At 38.1% G+C, this 25,688-nt stretch overlaps 1 protein-coding gene across 2 annotated transcripts in view; it reads left to right on the top strand.

The window, feature by feature from the left end:
* Nucleotides 1-25,048, top strand: part of CRPPA (CDP-L-ribitol pyrophosphorylase A) — a 178,065-nt gene extending 153,017 nt beyond the window's left edge. For both annotated transcript variants that reach the window (XM_059712468.1, XM_059712469.1), the window contains one exon: nt 22,406-25,048. In XM_059712468.1, the coding sequence (XP_059568451.1) occupies nt 22,406-22,510 (105 nt within the window). In that variant the 3' untranslated portion in view covers nt 22,511-25,048. The remainder of the gene's footprint in view (nt 1-22,405) is intronic.
* The last annotated feature ends 640 nt before the right edge of the window (nt 25,049-25,688 follow it).

Below are 25,688 nucleotides of genomic sequence, written 5' to 3'. Positions count from 1 at the left end.
ATTTCTTAATTTGAAAATGTCAGTGATTTACCTGACATTTTCAAGACTTCATTATGACTTCTTCCCGTGTCTCTCCAGCACACAATTTGGCACTCAGTTGATATTTTAGAGTTCATCATCATCATCATCACGTGATCTTTATTGGTGGCCTAACATGTTGTGTGATCCTCTGCTAAAATCTATAAATCAGTTATTTAAAAAAAATATCCTTGGCCTCTGTGGTCCAGGTAAAAATGGGTATTGCTAGAGAGAGCCCTAAGCTACTGGGGTTTCTTAATCTTATTTTTTGTCAAACAAGATAACTGTTCATGAATCTAACATAGTTTGCCTTTGGACTTATCTGAAATTTGAGTTTCATATGGTTCATCTGTATTCGATATTCATCTTCTATAACTTAAGCGTACTTTTTGCTGTTTTATAGCAAACTATGTGCCTTAGAAATTAGTGACATATCAGACTGCAGGAAATGACAACTAATTATTTTGTTACTAAGGGAAGAAGAATAAATACTTAGCTTAGTGTCACCCTGACTGGTTTGGCTCAGTGGATGGAGTGTCAGCCTACAGACTCAAGGGTCCCAGGTTCGATTCCAGTCTAGGGCATGTATCTTGGTTGCAGGCATATCCCCAGTGTGGGGGTATGCAGGAGGCAGCTGATCGATGTTTCTCTCTCATCGATGTTTCTAACTCTCTATCCCTCTCCCTTCCTCTCTGTAAAAAATCAATAAAATATATTTAAAAAAAAGCTTAGTGTCATTCCTTAGAGTGTTTAAATGTTAAGCATATTTAAATATAGCATTTATCAATTATATTTACAATCTACCCATAACTTCCTTTTTTGGATTAATAAGCTTATTATAAGCAACCAAAATAATGTTATGAGATATAAAAAACTCTTTCCAATGTCTTGTGTTCTCTAAAAATTCTATGCCTAAAATGTTCCTAGTTAAGAACAAGGAACTCTTACTGTTTGACTAACAAACCTATTTGCTTCTGTTGTAAAACAACCACTTTATTTCTTCTGTCCACCACATAATTAGTTAAAGGTAGAAAGGTAACATGCTATAAAGGGATTGCCAAGACATTGTTACCTCAGAATGAAAACAATTATTGTAAATCAGGATGTTCCTCCACTATTGATTATCAAGAACATGAAGAACAAACCCGAAGGGTTCTTCCATGATGATTGGGCAAACCTGCCCTACCTTTCTTTTCCTAGACTTCACAAGGCTCACTTCTAACAGTGATCTAGAAGAATGCCACTGTAAGCGCTAGTCTTTATAGGTAGTCTCTGTGAGTATATGTTTTTGTGCTGAAATGATGAGAACTTATTTCCAAGTAAAGTACTCAAATCCAAGCAAAACAAATCTGAGCCGGCTATATGTCTTAGTACATGTTTTCTTTTCATATTTCAAATTATAGAAATAAACATTTCATTCTATGATAGGACTCTGTTTTTTTCACAAGAATGATGTATGCAATTACTTGTAAGTCCTTTTTGTTGCTGAACTTGGGTTTACTTTTAAATGTCTTATCTTTAATACATTCCTATAAAGATTATAATTTTTTTTTGCTTTTATGACTCAGTGTTCAGTGTTCACTAGTATCTCTCACTCTTTTCATTGGATATGTGTATAACCCAGACACACCTTTTTTTATAATTATTACTCCTCTCTGCTAGCATTTTAATTGTTTAATAGCCAGCAGGCATTTATTTGCTTTGAAAAGCCATCCAATCCCAATCAGAATGAATCAACAATTAAAAGGAAGAAGGATTTTGTAGCCCTTCTTTTCCTTTTGATTGTGTGTGTTCTATATGACACTTCAATTATTCTTTATGAAATTAGTATATCCAGGAAACTGGAGAATTGTGCTTTAGGCTGAGTGAATGGAAAACATGTTAGCGTTTCCTTTGTAAGGTTTCCAGGGTGCCACAGGAGATTTCTAATGTGCTGCTTATTTGGGCTCTCCCAGATCTTTTTCAGTTTATTATGATGCTGGAGCAATCATTAAAATGTTGCCTAGCCTTCCCTATGTTCTCCACCTCACTGCAAACATGTCGGCAGAGAAAGCCAACGTTCATCATTTCTCAATGTAAAACAGAGCCTGCCAGGGATCATGCCAAATCCAACCAACCATGACAGTCAAATCAATGTATGTTTTGGTTTGAGGTTTTATTTTTGCCTTTGCTTCGGCAACTTGACTCTGGGATTTGTTGTTCCCTATGACTTCTTATTTTAGGGCGGGACAGTTCCTGAAACTGACAGGCTTCCTGCCTACCTTTGCAATGTGTATGTCTGACCATATAAACTATAAAGGAAAATGGCATTTTGACTCAATACAATTTTGCTTTATGTTCCATACATCTGTTTTTACAGAACTCCTGTTTTAAAATGTAGTCACTGAAAAATTCTTGCCGTTACCTTTTATCTGAATGTCACAAATTCTGGAATCAATGTCCCAATTACTTACAAATAGAGATTTTATTATTCTTGACCCAAGAGATTGAGTTCTCTCATCTTTATATTCATGTCATTAAACATAAATTAGTAATTTTTTTTTTTTGCTGCTGAGCCTTTTAAATATCCCAAGAAAAATTATATTTTTAAATTTGATATAAAACTACGCAAGACAATTACTGGATATAGTCATTTAGAATCATGTTTTCTTAGATAAGAATGTCCCTAATGTTGTTAAGTGCTTGGATGCTTTGGATTCTGATTTTGGTTTCAAGTCTGTTTTTTCATTCACTATCTATATGGCTTTGGACAAGTTATTCAATCTCCCTTAGTTTAAGTTTCTAAGTAATAGAATTTATCTCATGGTGTATGTTATATTTTTTTTACTTTTCCCCCTAGTGATTTTGTAAGGTATAATTCTGTTTCATACTACTGCTGATTGTTTCTTAAATTTCACCTGCATATTTACCTTTTCCTTTCTTATTAACCTCAAATCATTTATGATTTAATCAGTGTGTATTGTGTTGACTTTGTATAAAGTGTGAAATTCAAAAATATTACAAAAAATTCCTGTATAGTCTCGGTCCAGAATCCTCAGTATTAAATCCTACATCATTACAGTATCAAAATCTGGAAATTAACATTGATGAGACACTATTATCTAGTCTACAAATCATATTACATTTTGTCAATTTTCCCAGTGTCACCTTTTTTCCGGTCCAGGATCCAATCCTGGAACACATGTTGCTTTTTGTTGTCATCTCTTTTTAGTGTCATTTAATCGGGGACACATCATCAGTCTTTGTCTTGATGGCCTTGCACTATTGATAAATATTGGCCTGTAATATTGTATAATGTCTCTCAATTTAAGTTTGGTGAATACATCCAGACTATGCATTCTTGGCAAGATCTCTACAGAAGGAATGTATTCTTCTCAGTGCATTATATCAGGAATTATATGATGTCCATGTGTCTCACTACTGCTGATGTTAATTATGATACCTTAGTTAAGGTGGTGCCTGCCAGGTGTATTCACTTAAAACTTACTATTTTTCCTTTTATAAGTAATAAATATCTAGTGGGGGTTACCTTAAGACTATGTAAATATAACAGTAATTAACATAGTTTCACAAGTTAATTTTAGTGTGTATTGATGGTTCTTGCTAGAAACAGTTATATGGTAGTGCTTGTCAAATGGTGATTTTCTGTTTCCACCCTTCTTTCAAAAATTAACTGGAATTCTTCAATAAGGAAGAGCTATTTTCTAACACTCATGCTTTCTGTCTCTCTTTCTTTCTCTTTTATTCATTTACTAGAGGCCCAGTGCACGAATTCATGCACAAGGTGGGGGTCCCTCAGCCTGACTGGCAATCAGGGCCGATCAGGGCCATCTCGCCCAGTCCCAATCGGGGCCAGCCGGTGGAGGGGAGGGACTGTGGGAAGTTGGCCGGCTGTGGGAGGTTGGCCGTGGGAGCACATTGACCACCAAGGGGCAGCTCCTGTGTTGAGCACCTGCCCCCAGTGGTCAGTGCGCTTCATAGCTACCAGCCGGTCATCCGGTCGTACAGTTGTAGTGATCACTTAGGCTTTTATATATATAGATGGATGTATAGCTATTAATTTTATTTCATAGGTCTGCTTAAAATTTCATTATTTTTGTTGCTCCAATTGTGTCAGATTTGGTCATTGGAAGCCCCTTCATGTTACCTTCTGTTGTATTTCAAAATGTTCTCAACAGGTTTTGAGCACCTCCTTACTTTTTGGCACCAAAAGATGTTTTAGGCTCATCTTGTTCTTTTTTATCTCCAAGCCTTATAATCAGCAATTTCTCCAAGGAACCAGAATTTCTTTTATTAGATAATGGTATTTAGAAACCAAGAGCTGGGCAATAAGGGTGCTCATTGCTTCCAGAGTATCTTTGTTTGTTAGCCCTTTCAGCAGATATTGCTAGGGAAAATATGTATTTGTATACACTTATTTCTCTTTCTATATGTGTGTGTTTATGTATAACCTACCATTTATCTAAAGTAAACCACAAGCTTGTACTGGAATCTCTGTTTCCAATTCAACATTTCTAGGCTTTCCTTTTCCTTATATGTAATCTCTTTTTCAAACAATGTGGAATCTGGCTTTCATTATCAACAGTGTATTTACTTGTTCAATCCTGGAATACACATAAATGTAATTTCAGAATTGCTGATCCATATCTCTGGGATAACAAATTTACTTATTAGAGTATGATAGTTGTATACAGATTTTTGTTGTAAAGTATAGAATCAAAATACTATTTCACAAAGTTAATTAGGTTATGTATTTCCTTTTCCTCTTCTGTTTGGTTATTTATAATATATTTGAGTTTATTTGATGTTGTAAGTAATCAATTTTGGATTATCCCTCCATTTTGGTTGTCTTATTTTTTGGAATGTCTGAAATATTAACATTGGTCTGGAAGTCAAAACTATGCAAAAAGTCTATTCAGTTTGGAGTTTTGTCTGCTTTATTTATTTTATTGATTGTTTTTTGTTTCATTTTTGGGGGAGGGATGTGGAGAGTAGTTCATTAATAGAAGTGGTGGATTGTTTTTTTCATTTGTGTAATTCTCTGTATAGTTGTACTAAGTTCTCACCTATTTTTCTGTGTGTGTGTGTGTGTGTGTATATTTGGCTAGTTTACAGGATACCTAATTCAATGCCGCCCTCTTCTGTCAATGTAGCAAAACCCAGCTTCTTCAGTTAATTTTTCTTTTTCAGTGGTGATGGAAGGAGTTGTGTGTCCTCCAGCTTTATAGTTTGCCTTTGCATTTTGGAACTCTATATATTTTTTTCTCTTTCTTCTTTTCCCCTTTACCACTAAATTGCCAAAGATTGCTTCTCTCTTCCTTTTTGTGTTTTTCTCTGCCAGCAGGAGACTGCCACTTAAAGTCACTTTCCATTGGTCATTCTAGTTATACATCCACACTGATGTTTTCACACTTAAGGCAGGCTTACTCTTTTTGATGATGGTTTAAGATTGACTTTACACTCATCAGTAGTTCCCTTCTTCCTTCTTTCCAAGTTCTTTTCAGCCTGCCTTATGTTGCCTTTCGTGAGGCATGAGAAATTTGGTGGTTTTCTGTGTGTGTGTGTCTATGTAGTTTTGTTTGGTCCTCTTGTTGTTTGATACAACTTTTGGAGAAAGTAGTGAAGGAACTGCCATTGGCTTTAACCTCCCAGAAGCATCAATTTTTTTTTACTCTATTTTTTTTCTATTGTTAGACATTTAGATGTGTTTTAAAATATGACTGCCTATTTATGCAAACATCTAAAATTAACATTTAATTACATTCTCAACAATTTCATGGGTTTTGGAACATATTGTTTCATTATTCACCTTTCACATTTTATGCTGCTATTCTTATCACATATTTTTCTATTGTTATATTAAATACCCTTGTATTTAAATGTTAGTTTGATTATTTTTGGAAATGTTGCCTTTTTTAAGGTGTATATATTTATTTGAATGCACTTTTTCATTGTACCCTATTAGAACTTCTATTTAAAATTCATTTTTCTTATGCACTTGAGTATCTCCTTTAGTGTGAGAGTATTTTTAGGAATACTTTTATGTTTTGTTTATCTGAGGAAGCCCATATTCTGTCTTCATTCTTCATAGTGTTTGTAGATGTGTGTAAGCATTTGAGGTTGATACATAAAGGGTGGGGCAAAAGTAGGTTTATAGTTGTGAGCATGTGGGACAGTTTATTTTTGTATTGTTACTTATTTATTAATTATTATATTATTTATATTATAACTGAAGTCTACTTCTGCCCACCCTGTATATATAAAAATATATATTTTACTGAGAGTTAGTTTTTGAATTTTGTGATTAGCACTTTGCAAATTGTCATTGTGTTCTTCCTGTCATTGTTGCTATGAGAAAGACTGTTGTAAGTCTAATGATTAGTCCTCTTTGGTCTCTTCTCTCTAGCTGCATTAATATTGTCTCTTTGTATCAGTTTTCCTAATTTGTCTACTTGTTGAGTTTGGGTTGGTTTTTTGTTTTTGTTTTGTTCTTTTTTTTGCCATCATGGAATTCATTGGATTTCCTTTATGAATGAATTCATGTATTTGATAACTTCTTATGGATATTTTTTAGCAATAGCTTCTTTATTATTTGTCTATTCTATATTTCTGGGATTTTAATTAAATACATATAGAAATTCTTATCATATCTGCCAAATCTCTTTTATTTGTTTTCTGTTTCTTGTTTCCTCTGATATGCTTGCTATGTAATTTCTTCAATTCTATCTTTAGTTTCAGTAATTCTCTTTTCAGCTTTGTCTAATTTGTTGTTTGACCCCTATTTTGAGATTTTTTTTTCTTGGCTTAAATTCAGCAATGTTTTTCTTTTGTAAAATCTGTATTTATTTGTTTATTTATTTATTTATTTTTAAAATATATTTTTATTGATTTTAGAGAGGAAGAAAGAAGGAGATAGAAACATCACTGATGAAAGAGAATCATTAGTTGGCTGCCTCCTGCACACCCCACACTGGGGATCGAACCCACAACCTAGGCATGTTCCCTGACCCAGAATCGAACCATGACCTCTTGGTTCATAGGTCAATGCTCAACTACTGAGCCATGCCGGCCTGACTATATTTATTTTTAAAGTCTAGTCTTGCTTCATCATTTTTGTGATTTCATGTTTGCTTAATTAGATGTCTTTTAGATAGTTTTACAAATATTTTGTGCGTGCCCTGGCCGGTTTTGCTCAGTGGATAGAGTGTCAGCCTGTGGACTGAGGGGTTCCGGGTTTGATTCCGGTCAAGGGCATGTACCTTGGTTGTGGGCGCATCCCCAGTAGGGGATGTGTAGAGGCAGCTGATTGATGTTTCTAACTCTCTATCCCTCTCCCTTCCTCTCTATAAAAAATCAATAAAATATATTAAAAAAATACTTTGTGCATGAAAATTCTAATTCTGGATTTATTTTTGATGTTAAATTGTTTTGTTGTTACCTTCTTAACTTGTAATTACAAATGCATTTATGCCTTTATCTGAATTGGCTGAATACATATTTCATAAGGGAATAAAACTCTTATGTCTGTTTCTTTACATCTTAATATATAATATATAATTTATAGCTGGTATAGCTGAGTTCCTAAAATAAAGTCATTGAAAGGAGTCCCCACTTTTTTTTTCACTTACTTAACTGTTAGATAAAGTAAACATTTAAATACCTTTTTAAAAAAGAAATGCTCCACTAATGGGTATGTACCCATTGCCTATTTCACTCATATGCACCCTTGCCTATTCCACAATGTTTTCACTTTTGTCCTGTCAGTTAGCCTAGATTCTTAGGTAATCTTTTTCTTAAATCTCATTTTTTGGTGGTATTTAGCATTCCAGAAAAGTTACACATCAGCTATTCTTATTTAATCAAAATAATCTGTATTGTCTGCTAGAAGCTGTTGAATTTTTATATTTAAGTTTGAATGTATCATCTGAATATGGCTTCTTTTTGAGTGTCTATTAGTAATTTTGTAAAGCACTACATGACACCTGTTTATCTGCAGACTGATCTTTATTCTCATTAGGGAATTTCCTTCTGCATTTTATTTATAATGACTTCTGTAATATCTATTGTGATTTCTCCCCAGGTTTCCCTTGTATAATTTAGTTTTTTAATTAACACCTTGAACTTTCTCATACTATTTTCACTTCTTTATTCTTCTGAGTTCTAGACATTTTCAAGTCTATCTTCTATTTATCCAATTCATCTTTATGTGGACAAAGCAGGTTTACACCATTTCAAATGAGGTTTTTAATTCAAATACATTTATTTAATATCTACATGAAATATTTTGTGACATAAAATTATTCCTACTTTGTGCATACTTCTATGATTGAATCACTCTCTTGAATCTTTCTGAGACTACAAATCAGAAAAAATCTAATATGTTGTCTTCACTTTGTAGTCTCATTTCAGAGAAGATATTTAATTCTGAAGATTCTAGAAAGTTCTTTCCATGTAGAAAGTTGTTTCACATATCTGCTGATATTTTTTTTACTCATTGGGAAAAAGCACTACAGGTAATCTACCATCTGTGGTCTTTTCCATGAAAAGGCCACAGATGGTAGATTACCTGTTTCTGCTTCAATTCTGAGAAGAAGTTTTGCCAGACTAGTCCTTTGCTAGTTAAGACTGACCAGCACCAGTCTGGTCAGGATAGAACACTTCTTTTTTTTTTTTTTTTAAGGTTGCAATTAAAGCCTCTTTTTTGGAAGGAAATGAACTTTTTTTCTGAAAAAAGCTTTATTGTTTTTATTTGGTCCAATGCATGGAAGAGGACTTAGGTTGGTTAAAAGAATGGCTAGTAATTTGGGGGAGAAGCTCAGGTAAAAGCCAGACACCAGGGGATGCAGAGGGCCCCTCAAAGGCCTCTGGGGCCCTGACCGGTTTGGCTCAGTGGATAGAGCGTCGGCCTGCGGACCGAGGGGTCCCGGGTTCGATTCCGGTCAAGGGCATATATCTTGGTTGTGGGCACATCCCAGTGAGGGGTGTGTAGGAGGCAGCTGATCGATGTTTCTCTCTCATCGATGTTTCTAATTCACTATCCCTTTCCCTTCCTCTCTGTAAAAAATTAATAAAATATATTTAAAAAAAAAAAAAAGGCCTCTGGGCTCCAAAGACTCCTAGTCGTGCTTGAGGGTGAGCCTTTTGAAGAGGTACTTGTCCAGCCCAGCCTGGGGACCAGTTGCCTGAGGAGGTGAGTCAGGTGTTGCCCATCTTCCTGATGAGTTTCACCTCCTCACCCAGGAAGCGGTTTTCCCGGAAGTCACGGAGCTGAGCTCTGTGCGGGTAGATACCAGGGCAGGCAGCTCCAAGAAGGCCTGGTTCAGGTTCCTCTCCAAGGCCATGGCAGCTTCCCTGGCGTCCTGAGGTTTGCCCAACTCACTGTGGGAAGGCTTCAGCACGTCCTGGAAGAGAATGCGGCCACCGCGCTGGTTTTGCAACTTTAAGAGATGCTCAGCGCCCTTGCACTTCTCCTGGGCCCTCTCGTAGGCCTAGGCCAACTCTTGGGAGCAGTGGCCCACACCCTGGAGAGCCACACGTCATGTCACGGTCGAAATAGAAGCCCAGAGAGAGGTAGGTGTGGGGGACCCGGAGACGCAGGTTGGGCAGGCGTTTGACCGCAGCCTCCACCTTGGTGGAGTAATTTTGATGAATTTGGGAGCTCATGGTTAAAGTAGGAAAAAAACGGTGTGTTGGCTGGTCTCAGAGATGGTTCTGAAAGTGGTGACTGGATAAGACACAGGAGAGTGGTCTGAGGCTGGAAAAAGGGGTGTCCTTAGGTCTGTTCCTTCCAAACATTGTTGAAACAAGACAAATCCGGACCCCCAAGGTCACGATCAGAAAATGAACTTTTAATTTAGTGGTAAACACTTTTCTGTGGGATTCTGAGATTAAGACTTTGAATACTAGCTACTCACCCATTTAACCAACATATGAGTTTAAAGGTAGTCAACCAGACATCTTTTTCTTTTTTTCACTGCTCAAAATTATTTTAACAGAAACTTCTTCTCTCTCTCTCTTCACTCTTTCTCTCTCTCACACACACATGTTGCTATCAGGAAGATATGTTTGAATCACTTAATTTAATTCTTTGCATTAAGTTTGTAATTAAAAAATTGAAACTATATTTTATGGGGGGAAATTAACCAATCTTTCTGCTTCAGGAGAAATTATCAAGTTTTTCTACTAACATCTGGGCCATCCACTCAAAAAGGAACATTTCTGAGTAATCTTTCTGCCCTTATTATTATTTCTCCTGCATTACAAAAACAATACCCATTACCCTTCAATGCGTAGTATGTAGTTATTCTTCTTGTGCAGACACCTCATCTAAGAGAACGCCACCTCATCGTCTGCCTTTATCCCCCACATTTGGGTATATTAGTGTAAATTTACCAGTGTCTCTTATGCCTATCTTGCAGACCAGGCATTCTTTCACAGAAGAGGGAATCACATAGCACAAAATTCTAGCTTTTGACATCGTTCTGGTTTCCAAGTATAGATACTTTTTTTTTCTTCATTTATTTTATAATGATATATCCTTTATCTTAAAACTTTAATGTTTCAAAGATGTCTTAATAGTTATATATAAAGTCAGATATTTATAGAATTGATTATCAAATTAATCCAGTTAGTGAATATTTATTGAGTACCTACTATGAGCATAGTACTTTGAGTTACAATTGAAGTCAAAAGAGTTGTCTTTTGCTATCTACAATTTAGCTAAGAAAATAAGATATATACATATGTGAACCTAAGAAAAATATTACTAAGGAATTGTGAGACCATGACAGTGAAAATATCTGATATTCAGTAAAATAGATGATTTCATACAAGGAAACTGTCACAGGTAAGTGTTTGAAAATCAATATGAATAGAAAGCAAGTTATTGAGAAACATTTTGACTGGAGACGGAATAACAGGGATTATACCAGGATGTCATAATCCTAGAGTGAGAACTATGGTTAGAGGAGTTGATTAGGTTGTTTGTGGATGGCCTCGAATGCTAAGATAAAGTTTGTGCTGTAAGTAATGTGGGTTTGATATAAGGAAAATGGTTGTTGTAATGAGGTTAGAGCAGTAGCCAAAGGCAAAGAGAAGTATTCAGTGAGGGCATCCTCGGGGAATCCAGCTCCAGGATGGTGTGGATGTGGACTTAGAGTGGGCAGGGTATGACTGGTGAAGGATGTCACAATAGAAAACTCACAGGACATGGTAACTGTGGGGTGAGTTGTGTAAGATCAAAACAGTTTTGTTAATTATAAGGGACATTGTGTATGAGGTCGCTCTTTCAACTTCATTAAGTTGTGGAATTTATATTATGAATGATGTAAGAAAATAAAGCATGACAGTGTGACAAGTCCCAGATCTAGGAATAATTGACACAATAATGAACTGCTTGTTCCTCAGGCCAGACGTCTGGTGCTTTTGGCTGCCCGTGTTTTACCCCACTGCACCCTGGCTCTTTGCACTGCATCGGTTCAGGTCTTTCCTATTTAACAAAGTCACAGTGCTGCCCCCCAGAGTTTTATTGAACAATGATTTTTTCTTAATTCCCTCGTTCCACACATACTGATTGAGCATCTACAGTATGGACAAGGCATTGTGCTAAGCACAGAGAATAAAGGAGATGAAAACTCCCATGAGTTCATAAGTAAACCCAAGTGCATTTTCACGAGTACTTTATTATTGAGATTTTAGGTCATATTTCTTTCAAATGAGCAGGAGGAAAATTCTTTCATTTGGAAAAGACTGTTTTGTTTTCCTCAAATTCTGTCAACAGGTAGTAGACTGCATTTTCCTGCAATTTGGGAAATTTACAAACACCAAACATTTATTTTCATCTCCACTAGGGGACAGTGTGTTACCATTAGATTTTTTCCTCTTCCAAATCAGCAAAATGTATAGATTTTTTAAATTTGAAATTAATTATTTTATAAATGTAACAAAACTGTTAAAATGCTTATAAAGTCTACAATTTAGGGCTTTTGTAATTGTATATTGTATAGATAGATATCAATATTTGTAGATCTCTGTATATATACTTTTATTTGTTTATATAGAGTGTTTGAAATTTGTGGCACTTAGGTGATTTTTGCATGAGTTCACCAAAACAAGGATGGAAGGAAGAAGAATATTTATATCAAAATATAAGCATCTGAATTTCAGGACAGCTTTGTAGCTCATAAGAATTTAATTAGGCTTTCGGCATGGAATTTACTGAGACATCCTAAAGTTTACCCTTCAAGAAAGGCTGTGTAATCCCTTGAGACATCTGAAGCCTAAATATATATACATATATTTTCCTTTATAGTTTTCCTTTTAACTGAGTTACAATTGAAGTTCATTGTGTTCTTTAGGTATGATATGTATAGAAGATGATTATCTCTAAGATTTCCTTTCCGGTTGTCTATAAAGATTTGGACAACAATGATGTCATAGCTCTTCCTGCTATTCTTTGAGACAGTGTTCTACAAAATCCACATGAACGTGATTCTAACAGCATACCATCATTTGTATTCAGAGAACGAAATTTGATTTGTTATCATATAAAATCATATGTAAAATAATACCATCATTTGTTTACACCTCTTTCATTCAAATACTGAGACCTGTGTAGTACAATGATAGCATTTAATGTTTTAAAATATACTTTTAAAGAGTTTTTTGAGTTTATGTATACTGGTAACAGTTTTGCCAAAGGTGTCATTTGAGAATATTGAAAGGGACAGTAAGTAAGAATTCTGAAGACATGGGCTAATATTATAGGAGAGTGACTGTTTGTACACACTCGCAAGGTACAGCTTCTTAATCATTTGCTTCTGGAACTGCAGACTTTCCTTGTCCAAATTGTGAGGTGGGTGGTGGGAAGGAGAGAAAGGAGGAGCTGCTCTGAATTGTGGAGGTGCTGCTCTGAATTGTGGAGGTGCTGCTGTCATTCTCCATCTTCTGTCAGCAGAAAGCTGAGACCTTGTGAATTGTTCTTATGATTCTTTCTTGGGCCTTAGTATGTAGTTTTCTCAAAAAACTAAAAATGGAACTCCCATTTGACCCAGTGATCCCACTTCTAGGAATATATCCCAAGAAACTAGAAACACCAATCAGAAAGGATATATGCACCCCTATGTTCATAGCGGCATAATTTACCATAGCTAAGATTTGGAAACAGCCTAAGTGCCCATCAGCAGATGAGTGGATTAAAAAACTGGTACATCTACACAATGGAATACTATGCTGCGGTAAAAAAGAAAGAATTCTTACCATTTGCAACAGCATGGATGGAACTGGAGAGCATTATACTAAGTGAAATAAGCCAGTCAGAGAAAGATAAATATCACATGATCTCACTCATTTATGGAATATAATGAACAATATAAACTGATGAACAAAAACAGATCCAGAGACAGGGAAGCATTGATCAGACCATCAAACCACAGAGGGAAGGTAGGGGAGGGTGGGTGTAAGGGGGAGAGATCAACCAGAGGACTTGTATGCATGCATATAAGCCTAACACAGTAGTTGGCAAACTCATTAGTCAACAGAGCCAAATATCAACAGTACTTCTTCAAAATAGACTTGCCCAGGCCGAAAACCGACTTCTGTGCATGGGCCACAAAGTTTCAATCGCACTGTATGCGCGCCCTCACGGGGTATTTTGTGGAAGAGCCACACTCAGGGGGCCAAAGATCTGCATGTGGCTCACTAGCCGCAGTTTGCCAACCACGGGCTAACCAGTGAACACAGACAATGGGGGTGAGGGCATGAGTGAGGAGGTGGGGGGCAATGGGGATAAGGACACATATGTAATACCTTAATCAATAAAGAAATTTTTAAAAATTCAAACAAATTTTTACCAAATGTCTGTGAAGCATTTTCACATGCCTCATCTCATTTGATCCTCATAGAAGTCCTGGAGTAGGTAGAAAGGAGACTCAGTAGAATCCTATTTTCTTTTCATTAGCCAGAAAACAGATTTAGAGAGTTTAGAAACTTGACCTGACTGAAAAGAAGTAAGAAATGTGGAACTTGAGAATTACTTCAGGTTTTCTCACTGAGCAGAATATAGTCAAACACTACTGCAGTTAAATATTTTACCCTTTGTTCTCCCTACATGATCTACAATAATAATCTGCTTCATGTTGATATTTACTGCTGTGTTGCTGACAGTTACTTGAAAGAGAAGTTAGGGTGCTTCACTGGTCTGGAAAAAGTTTAGCTAAATCAGAAAGCAGGTCTAATTAAGTAAGTTTATATATATATATATATTGCTGGCACCAATCACACACATGTGTTTCCACATCAGTCATTGTCCATCGTGAATTTGGTTGACACTTCTATTATAGAAAAAGGACAAATAGCAATATTAAAATATTTCTAATTAATTTCCTTTCAATGTGCACAAATTCGTGCACCAGGCTTCTAGTGATAATATAAAATAAGTAATTGCAATTATAGCAATAATGCAGACTTTAACACATATCATTAAAGATATTCCTGTTTTTCTTTAAATTCAACAAATGTTGGATTTTTATGCATGGGTGTGTAAACATTGTTGTGCCATGTTTATAGCTAGTGCTCTTTATGGCTGGTGAGTAGAAATCAAAGTAAATCTGAAGCCTGGAAATTGCTAGAGTTACAGATGGTAAATAAAGTGCTGATAAATTTAATTTAGGTAATTTTTTCTTTACTTCTTACTATGGGAATTTGGGTACCCACTTTTCCTGTAATACCTTTGGAAAGTCTAGCTTCCATGCCACAATAAAAGTTAATCATAATTTCTTGTTCCCCAAATATTTCTTGTTTATTCTGGACTCTGCAATTAAACACATACCTTTTTTGAAAAATAATGCAATATGTTTTTTAGATCCACAGAAATATTGAGACAATCATACCGAGTTCATATCTGGCCTGCACTCAGTTTCCCCTATTAACAACTACAGTCCAGAGTTTGTTCAGATTTCCTTAGTTTTACCTAATGTTATTTCTTTTCTTTCTTTCTCTCATTCTTTCTTTCTTTCTTTGTTTCTTTTTTTTTTTATTCCTGGATACCATATGACTTTTGTTGTCAGGTCTTCTTAGGTTCCTCTTGGCTGTGACAGTTTCTCAGATTTCCCTTGTTTTTGATGATCTTGACAGTTTTGAGAAGTACTGGACAGATATATTGTGGGAGGCCTCTCTATTGGAATTCATTTGATGGTTTTCTCATGAGTTAGACTGGGGTTACTGGTTTTGGGGAGGAAGACCACAAAGGTGAATGGCATTTGCATCCCATCATATCAAGAGTGCACATCATCAACATGATTTTCCAGCATTCAGGTTTACCTTGCTTCCTTGGTGTTAACATTAAACATTTATATTACATGATATTTGGAACACACAAAGACATTCACGTATATATACTTATTCATACTCTAGAGGTCTGGTGCACGAAATACATGCACTTGGCGGGAGGGAGGTCCCTCAGCCCAGCCTGCACCCTCTCGCAGTCTGGGAGCCCTCGGGGGATGTCCGACTGACAGCTTAGGCCCACTTCCCCAGGGGTGCGGGCCTAAGCCGTCAGTCGGACATCCTTAGCACTGCTGCAGAGGTGGGAGAGGCTCCTGCCACCACCACTGCACTCGCCAGCTGTGAGCCTGGCTCAGGGCTTCTGGCTGAGTGGCGCTCCCACTGTGGGAGCACACTGACCACCAGGGGGCAGCTCCTGCATTGAGCATCTGCCCTCTGGTGGTCAGTGTGTGCATCATAGCAATCTGTCGTTCTGAATGGCCGTTCAGTTGATTTGCAGATTAGCCTTTTATTATATAGGATATGTGTGAATGATAATAAAATGACCACCTGTAATGCCTTTTCACTCTCCATCCTGGTTAAGGGTTAATGACAGTTTTGGATACCCACAGGCATCAAGAAATGCTTTTTTAAAAGACCTATTTGAATGTGCATTTTTTCAACCCGTGTCATCAATACTTTTATAGACATCTAGACTTGTGAGATGAGTTTGCAATCCATAATTGCTTGACTATCTGATCTTTGTATTCACTAGAATTTTGTGTATCACACCATTTTATTTAATTACTTTTTAAATTTCCATATTTTTTTAAGGATGAAATGATCAATAGAGATGAGGCAGACAGGGAAAACAAATATGCAGTGGAATAACAGGTTCCACTAAATTCTCACCAAATTCTAATCTTTCCAAATGATGCCTATAAAATATACAGAAATAAATGAATTTTAAGGAATATTCCTACTTAAATTCTTAATTAGCTAAAGATATGTAAGTTATGGAGCTATGAAAATGAGCATAGAAAATTTTTTTCAAGATATGGAAATGTTATTTTTCTAACCCTACAATCTTAAATAGATTTTTTTCCTCCTTTATTTGTTACTGTGCTGCTTTCACTTTGACAAGTATAAGCTGGTTTCAAAGAGGCTACACAGATAGCCTTTTTCTGTTTATTTTCTAAGGGGAAATTTTAATTAGCATCATTTGTTTTATGTTTTAATTTAATAAATGAGATTTGGGAGTAGACGTGCATTATGAACCCTGTGACACTGTAATTAATTAATCAAGAGTGACAAATATATATCTATAGTTGGCTTGTATCTTATTCAGTTTGAGAATACTTATTGCTTTGTTCATGAGTGATGTGGCATATAAGTGGATCACATTTTAAGCCCAAACATATTTGGCTTTAGAATTATTTGTTTTATGTGATTTAGGTCTTGTGATATTTGGACGCCAGTACAGCATTTGAAATCCAATATTGAAATGTCCTTAAAACCCACATGCAGGAAGCCAAGTAGCCACCATTCAGCCCCTTGTGTGTCCTTCCCAGCTTCACCCTTTAGAACCAGATCCAGGAAGTTGATGAAAAGAGTAGCTTAACAGAGGTGGTCTCTCACCACCATCCTCATAGATGAGAAACTGAGGGCCAGGCATGGTGGCAGTGGTAAATTCTTCTTTGTACTACCGCCAAGGCTTCTGGCTAAACATGCAAATAGGAGTAAACAAAGAAACCAAATAGTGGTCATTGTTAACAAATGAGTTAAACTGAAAGAGTGATGATATCTCAATCATAGAGCCTCCTTTGCTTTGAATTCCTTATAATTTATGGAGTGTAACCATGTGTTAGGCATTGAGCTAAGTGTTTCATATTCAAAGATAAAATGAAAAATTCTTTACATCAAGAAACATCATGTGGTGAAATAAATGGTCAACTAAAAAGACTATTTAGAATTCAGTGTGCTAGAGGAATTCACAGCTGTGGAAACAGATTGGTCTCACCCAAATTTGGCTGGAGGCTAGGAGTTAGGGTCAATTTCAAGAGTCACTGATATGTGGGTGGAACCACAAAGAGTAACTCGGGTCAGCTAAGCTGGGAAGGGAATGGGAAAGCTTTTCTGGCAAAGGGATGAGCTGGTGCAAAGGGATGAAGCTTAGGGAAAAGGCTTGCTTGGGCAATCTTCACCAGTTGTGTGTGGCCTGGAGATTTGAGTGTTTTTTTAAGGAGAAGCTGGAAGGATAAAAGATCTTGTCTTTACCAGGTAAATGGTTCAGACTTGATCCTGAAGTTTGGATTTTAGGCAGGAAAGGGATGGGGTCAGATTGATATTTTAAAATAAGTATTTTGACTGCTGTGTGAGAAACAGGGTAACACAGTATAAGACTTTAGAGCAGCGGTTCTCAACCTGTGGGTTGCGACCCCTTTGGGGGTCGAACAACCCTTTCACAGGGGTCGCCTAAGACCATCAGAAAACACATATATAATTACATATTATTTTTGTGATTAATCACGATGCTTTAATTATGTTCAATTTGTAACAATGAAAATACATCCTGCATATCAGATATTTACATTATGATTCATAACAGTAGCAAAATTACAGTTATGGAGTAGCAACGAAAATAAGTTTATGGTTGGGGGTCACCACAACATGAGGAACTGTATTAAAGGGTCGCGGCATTAGAAGGTTGAGAACCACTGCTTTAGAGAGATTGTTTATGGGATTGTTCCAGTAATTCAGAGCGGAGACATTATGCTGGCAGGGGCAGTTTGAGGGGAGAATATTAATTCAAGAAACATGAAGGAAGAAGAAGCAATAGGTGCTGGTGACACTTTGTTGTAAGGCATAAGGTTGATGCCAGGTTCAGAGACTGATTACCAGATCCCACTTTTGGAACATAGCACAGTTCTTCACCCAGACACCTTAAGGATGTTAGCAGTTTCCACTTTTCATTTCCCCTCATAGTGTCACTTCTTCATAGTGTCAAGAAGCCCAAATGATTAGAATAAATATATTTAAATAGGTAATATGATTTAAAAGGCAAAACAACATTTAACAACTTGTGAGATAACTCATTTCACAAATTTGCCTGATCTTACTGAAACATGGGGTTCAGGGTACAGACTTCTTCTTGTGGGTTCTTGTCCCACAAAGATGAAGAATAAATTCGTGGACTAACAGATTTCTTTAATAAAAATGTAGAAGTTTATTGGAAGCATATACAAATTCCATCTGGGCAGATCTCCTGGGGAGAGACCCCCAAATGGGAAATGCCTGCTCGCTCTCTCTCTCTCTCGCTCTCTCCCTCTCTCTCTCTCTCTAATGGGCAAAATAAAATAAAAAATCCTGCCTCGTGTCCCTTTGTCTCCGGTTTATACATGCCGTAGTTCTTTGTTTGAACCTGACTCTTTCTACTTGGACCTTTCATTAATTTAGGGCCCCCAAGCTCTCCTCATTGGTTCTTTTGTTAAATAGTATCAGTTTCAAAGGCCAAAGCCCATGTGGTACCCTCTTTCTCTCTCCCCCGCTTACCTTATAACATTTCTCTATCTGCTGTGAAAATCTGTTTTCCTCTTTGTGCCATTTGCTGTCATTTCTCTATCCTCTGTGAAAGTTTGTTTCCTTTTTCCCCAGACAGTAGGTCATCAGGTTACATGGGAGAGCCATTCCTACGGCGCGATGTAACGCGATTTTCGCCCTAAGGCAGAACCCACCTACATAAGCATCTACGTCACTCACATGGAGCACATACACAGCAGTAATGAAGTGAAACAGTAAAAAAAAATTAAAGATAACAATTCCTGACATTTACTTGTGGTAAATAAATAATAAAAAACATAAAGCGCATATGTACATACGTCAAAATGACAGAACTTTTTTTATATATAAATAAATGGGAGTTAGCAACGTAACCATGAAACAAGGTACGTCAAGTCCAATGTAACCCGAGGACTGTCTGTACTCTGTGGCTTTTCCTTATCTTCTGTGAATGTATGTCTTCCTCTCCCCTTATCCTGTGGCACCTTTTTTAGTCTCTGAATGTATGCCTTCTGGTGGCTCCAAACCCTCACCTATGCATTCCTCCCCCATGGACCCTCTTTATTTCTAAAATTCCCTAAACCTGCTTATTTTATCCCTAAAACTCCTTTTATTACTTTACAAAAAAGCCAGTTTCCTTCCCAGTTCCCCTCCCTCCCCCCACACTAGTACTCACAGTTTATAAGTCTGTCGGAGGACACCCAGGAGCAAAATGAAGAAAAGGCTTGCATTATCAATGAAATAGTCAAATTTCAGTGAAGAGTCAAAGTTGGTCAGATATTGGATTAAAAGAAAACTAGCAGCCCAGTGCATGACATTTGTGCACTGGGGAGGGGTCTCTCAGCCCAGCCTGCTCCCTCTCCCAGTTGGACATCCCCCAAGGGGTTCTTAGCGCTGCTGTGGAGGCTACCCCCTCCGCTGCTGCACTCGCCAGTCATGAGACTGGCTTCTGGCTGAGCGGCACTCCCCCTGTTTGAGTGCACTGACCATCAGGGGGCAGCTCCTGCATTGAGTGTGTGACCACCCCTGGTGGTCAGTGCGTGTCATAGCGACCAGTCATTCCACTGTTCAGACAATTTGCATATTGGGATTTTATTATATAGGACTAGAGGCCCAGTGCATGAAATTCGTGCAGGGGGATGTGTCCCTTAGCCCAGCCTGCACCCTCTCCAATCTGGACCCCTCGAGGGATATCCGACTGCCTGTTTAGGCCTGATCCCAGCGGGATTGGACATCCCTCTCACAATCCAGGACTGATGGCTCCCAACCACTCGCCTGCCTGCCTGCCTGATTGCCCCTAACAGCTATGCCTGCCAGCCTGATCACACCCTAACCACTCCCCTGCCAGCCTGATTGACGCCTAACTGCTCCCCTGCTGGCCCGATTCCCCCAACTGCCCTCCCCTGCCAGCCTGGTCGCCCCTAACTGCCCTCCCCTGCAGGCCTGGTCCCCCTCAACTTTCCTCCCCTGCCAGCCTGGTTGCCCCCAACTGCCCTCCCTTGCTGGCCTGGTCACCCCTTACTGCCCTCCCCTGCAGGCCTGGTCCCCCTCAACTGTCCTCCCCTGCAGGCCTGGTCCCCCCCAACTGTCCTTTCCTGTAGGCCTGGTCCCCCTTAACTGCCCTCCCCTGCTGGCCTGATTGCCCACAACTGCCCTCCCCTGCTGGCCATCTTTGACCACAGGGGGCGGCCATCTTGTGTGTTGGAGTGATGGTCAATTTGAATATTACCTCTTTATTAAATAGGATAATCTTTTGTTTCATACTGTTAGCATTTGAAATTACATCAGTTTTTTTCTAGTGATCTTCATTAGATAATTTTTATCTTTAATGAAAGGTGCTTGCAAAAGCGTTTTTCCTTTATTTGGGGAAAACCAAGTCCCTGCCTGTGGCTATGGTCTGAGCTTCATAGAATTCCAAGGCCAGAGAGTAGCCGACCTTAAACAGTAGCTCCTTGAACTCATAGAAACAGAATAGAATGGTCTTTAACAGGAGCTGAGGGATGGAGGAGATGAGGAGATAGTGGCCAAACGGTACAAAATTCCAGTTACAAGGTGAATAAGTTCTGAGAATTGTACAGCATGGTGATTATAGTTAACAATATTGTATTGTATAATTGAAAGTTGCTAAGAGAGTAGATCTTAAATGTTTTTATACTCCTCCCCCTCCCTGCCGAATCAAATGGTAACTATGAAGTGATAGATCTTGTAACTATTCTCTTCATAATTTGATAATATCTATATTATAAAAGCCTAAGCAACCTTTACGACATGAACGGCTGGTCAACCAGTTGCTATGACATGCCCTGACCACCAGGGGGCAGACACTCAATGCAAGAGCTGCCCCCTGGTGGTCAGTGTGCTCTCACAGCCAACCTCCCGCGGCCGACCAACGTCCTCTGAACCCTCCCCCAGCTGGCCAACCTCCTGAGGACTTTCCCCCTGGCCGGCCCCAGCTGCAGTTCCTCCCCCCCCCCCCCCGCTGTCCAACCTCCCACAGCCCCTCCCTCCCTGGCCAGCCTGGTCCTGCCCCTGATAGGCCCTGATCACTGACCAGGCCGAGGGACCCTACCCATTCACCAATTTGTGCACTGGGCCACTACTATCTCTCTCTATATAAAACCCTAATATGCAAATAGACCAAAGGGTGGAACAACCAGTTGCTATGACGTGCACTGACCACCAGGGGGTACGCACAGAACATGGCTGGTGTCGGCCACGTCCTGATGGTGGAGCAGGTGAGTGGGAGCACCAGACCAAGGTGGGGTGCTGGTTGCTGAAATCGGGGTGAGCCTCTGGTGGTTACTGCAAATTCTTTGCTCCCGTGCACCATAGTCCTGCCCAGCACTCACACCTGCTGCAGGTGCTGGCCCCACTCGTCCTTCAGGGCTTCTCCACCTTGCCCTGCTCCTGAGGTGCGATCCGGGCCAGCAGCCGCCTCTCACACCCACTGCTGGTGCCAGAGCCACCACTCTTACTTACTGCCGGCGCCGGCCCTGCTCACACCCGCAGCTGGCATTTGCACCTGCTGACGGTGCCAGCCCCAATTGCTCCGTACTGTCAGTGCATGGGAGCAGTGGTGGTGGGAGTGGGGCTGCTGGCAGATGGGACCAGGGGCTGCAGTGGGAGGGGCCAGGCGGGGTATGGAGGATGGGCCGAGACCCGCCCTTGTGCCCACCGCAGCCTTGAGGCCCACAGTTCCTTTCAAGGTGCATGAATTCATGCAGTGGGCCTCTAGTGTGTGTGTGCATATATATACATATATATACACACATATATATGTGTATGTATGTATATATATACATATACACATATATATCATTGAGTTGTGTGTGTGTGTGTGTGTGTGTATATATATATATATATATATGTATATATATATATATATATACACACATATATATATATATTGAGTTGTGTCTCTTAAACTTATACAATATTATGTGTCAGTTATATCTCTATGAAGCTGGGGAAAACATTTAAATAAATGAATATTTATTTTTAAAGTAACTCTTTACTAAATTTAGCATGTGACATCTTTCCAAAATATTGTTTTACCCTTTCTTTTCAGGATGAGCAGAAGCTCCAGGACAGTTTAAGGCAAGGGGCCACAATAATTGCCACACTCATCAAAGAGAGAAATTCTGCATTCATTGGTCAGCTACTGGTAGCATGAAGGACACAGAGAAAATTGCCTACTGAGTTTAAAGAAGTGTTTAAGTTCCTCTGTCCTGCTTCCCCTCCCTGTTGTGTGTGGTAGCATATTTAAGTTGTCTTTTATGTCTCATAATTTGTAGGATATGATGCTTGGGTTATAAAAGTGGATTAATGTTTTGTATTTGTGAAATAAAAATTTACTTTCATGCATGTCATATTTAAATTGCCCAAACAGGTAAGGTAAGGATAGGTAAGTGGAAAATAGTGGCCTTCATATAATCTTTTTACAAAAGTATGAAAGATCAATAGAAACAATCATGTGTGAGCTAATCCTCCAAGGAATGAGAACTTAGAAATCTTAAACTATTCTCTCTGTGTTAATTACTAAATCACACTGTAATGAAACGAATAGATAAGGTTCAGAATTATATTTCTTTAAAATTGTCCTCTCATCATTAGATATTGACTTGTGTTCTAATTTTCCATGCCTTAAAAAACAAAACAAAACATAAAAACAAACAGAAAACAATGAGATTGTAGGGATTCTTTAAATATATTCACTATTGGCCCTCAACATTACTCACGATTCCTAAATGAGATGTAATATACTCCTTAGATTACATAATTTTTACTCATTTTAAAAGGTCTCTGATCTTTCTGAATGCATTTAAGAGAAGACTGGAAAACTTCATAAAAGTGAAGTTATTTTAGTGAAGCCCAAGTTAGTCTTCAAAAAGACAGGGAGCCATTGCAAGAATTTAATTATTCTTTTGATACAGATACTATTTTTTAAGTCAAGTTTTTATTCTTTCAAATTTCCACTGGTATGTACACCTTAAATATTGATGATTTCCCCTATATTAATTACATTGTATAATTATGTGCATGCAGTCATTAGAGATGCCTTTTACTCCATATTTACACTGACTTTCTTTTATTTTTTAAATATATTTTTTATTGATTTTAGAGAGGAGGGGAGAAGGAGAGAGAAATAGAAACATCAATGATGAGAGAGAAGCATGATCATCTGCCTCCTGCATGCCCCCTACTGAGGACCGAGACTGCAACCCAGGCACGTGCCCTGACCGGGAATAGAACTATGAGCTCCTGGTCCATGCTCAACCATTGGGCCACAAGGCTGGGACTGGCTACATTGACTTGCTAAGAACACAATAGATCAGATTATTCAAGGGCTTTGGCTGCACATGGAAACTATCAAAGTTGCATGAGATGTTTTCTATAACATATCTACCTAGTGGAATTTCTTCTTAGCATGTTGGATGAATTTTCCTATATTTCTCAAGTATCTCTCTTAGTAGGAGAGTGTATGTTACATTTAAGTGATAGTCGGTAGAAAACAATGGACATGGAGTGAATATTACAGTTCATTCCCCTACATAAAAGGCATTGTTTCAAAGTAGTTTGGATCTGAGTTCCTGGGCTTGCTACTTTCTCTCTCAGGATGTTAAGAAATATAAAATAAATCATTTAATTCAAATCTTGAGGGTGAACATCTATGGGAAATGTGTGAATTTTTGTTAGGATGTCTATGTCAAGGTGATGAACTAGTTGTGTTGTGGAAGGCTCACCCCTTCTGAAGCCTGTCGAAGTCTTCAAGTGAAAATGTTTTTAAGAATTTGAAATTGCTTATACAGGCCAATGGGGAAATGTTACCAAGATTCAAAAGAGAGGGTGAGTGTTTTAAAGTTTAGCCTGCTAATGGAATGTTATACCAGACAAGACTTTATCTGGGAGTAAGCAGTATGACTTTACCCTAAGGTAATAGGAAGCAGTTAGTATAATGAGGTTTAGTTAATAAAATATGAAATTGTGTCTAAACTAATCACTACCATCATCATCATCAAATTTTATTTTTCTTTATAGTTTACAAGTGATTCACAACATTGAAAATCACTTAAAGAAATCCCCCCACATCTTTCACTGCTGAGATGGGAAGTTATGCTCAGGGGTCTCAACTACCTTGGCCAGAGCCACATGGCTGCCCAGTAACCAAAGGCAGGGCTTAGACTCAGGACCACGGGAGATGTTTTAAGCGCAGCTCCCTGTATAACCACGATTGCCACAGAGGGCACCTGGCAGAGAGGCTGTGGGGAACAAGCCAGAGGCTCCACGGGAGCCCTGGAAGAATGGACAAGGAGGGTCAGTCTGCCCAGTTACCAGAGGAAAGTCCTGAAGTGCTTGGCTGTCCAGCCATCTTTCCAACATACATACAACCTGTAGCCAAGGATGAAGGGAGTGGAGAGAATGAATGACCAGGAGAGAAAGGATAATGAGTTGTTTCTATTGTTTAGGAGACCCAGAGGCCACTTCACAGTTACATTTTCATCCCAGCTTCTGTAAACCTAATTACTTTCATGAGAACTGTGTTTTCACTTTATTTTCCAAAATCCCTTAAAACTGAGAGTAACTACTCAGTTAACTATGCCTCAAGGTTGCTGAAATTTCTTTCTACCTGTGGACAATTTTGTAAAAAGACTCTCTCCCCACCCACCTAAATGTATGCTAATTAATAAATACAATTTAAAGAAAGCCTTTTTAGGAATTTAACAGTGTCACCACTATTTAGATTAATGACACATTGGTAAGAGGTAGTAGTTGTGTGTGTGTGTGTTTTATTAAAGTGCTCAATTTGAGAGATAACTTGTTGCATATATACTCATTTACAGATAAAATCCAGACCTGCATATTCTATCCAAACCCATATTCTATCCATTCTTTCTGTGGTCAGTTTAAGCATTTTGCATTTGTTTGCAGGAAACCTTTCTTTTCTCATGCTAGTTTATTAAAAGCAAATTTTACTTTATATATATTAACACAATGCTTATGTTATAAAACTCAAGTTACAGTAGAATATTTTTATACTGAATCTGCAAAGTTTACTTCCTTTTAATGTTTAAACTAATTATGTCAAGGAAGCATCAAAATGTTTATATTAAAATGTAAAGAAAGTCATTTGGAAGAAGGATAATTGGAGATATTTTAAAAGATTAATTAAAAATAAACAGAATAAATGAAAAATACATATCCTTTTAGTATTTATTAGAATGGTTAAAATAAGTGGACTAGAAGTGGTCGTGTTGGTGGTTTTGATATTGTAACATTTATATATGTTCTTACACAGTTTTAGTTTTTAGTTTCAAAATTGAGAAAACTATGGGTATTTTTAAAATGAAAAG

Source organism: Myotis daubentonii, chromosome 10 (genome assembly GCF_963259705.1).
Source record: "Myotis daubentonii chromosome 10, mMyoDau2.1, whole genome shotgun sequence".
NCBI classification, from domain to species: Eukaryota; Metazoa; Chordata; class Mammalia; order Chiroptera; family Vespertilionidae; genus Myotis; species Myotis daubentonii.
This window is presented reverse-complemented; position numbering and strand designations above follow the sequence as displayed.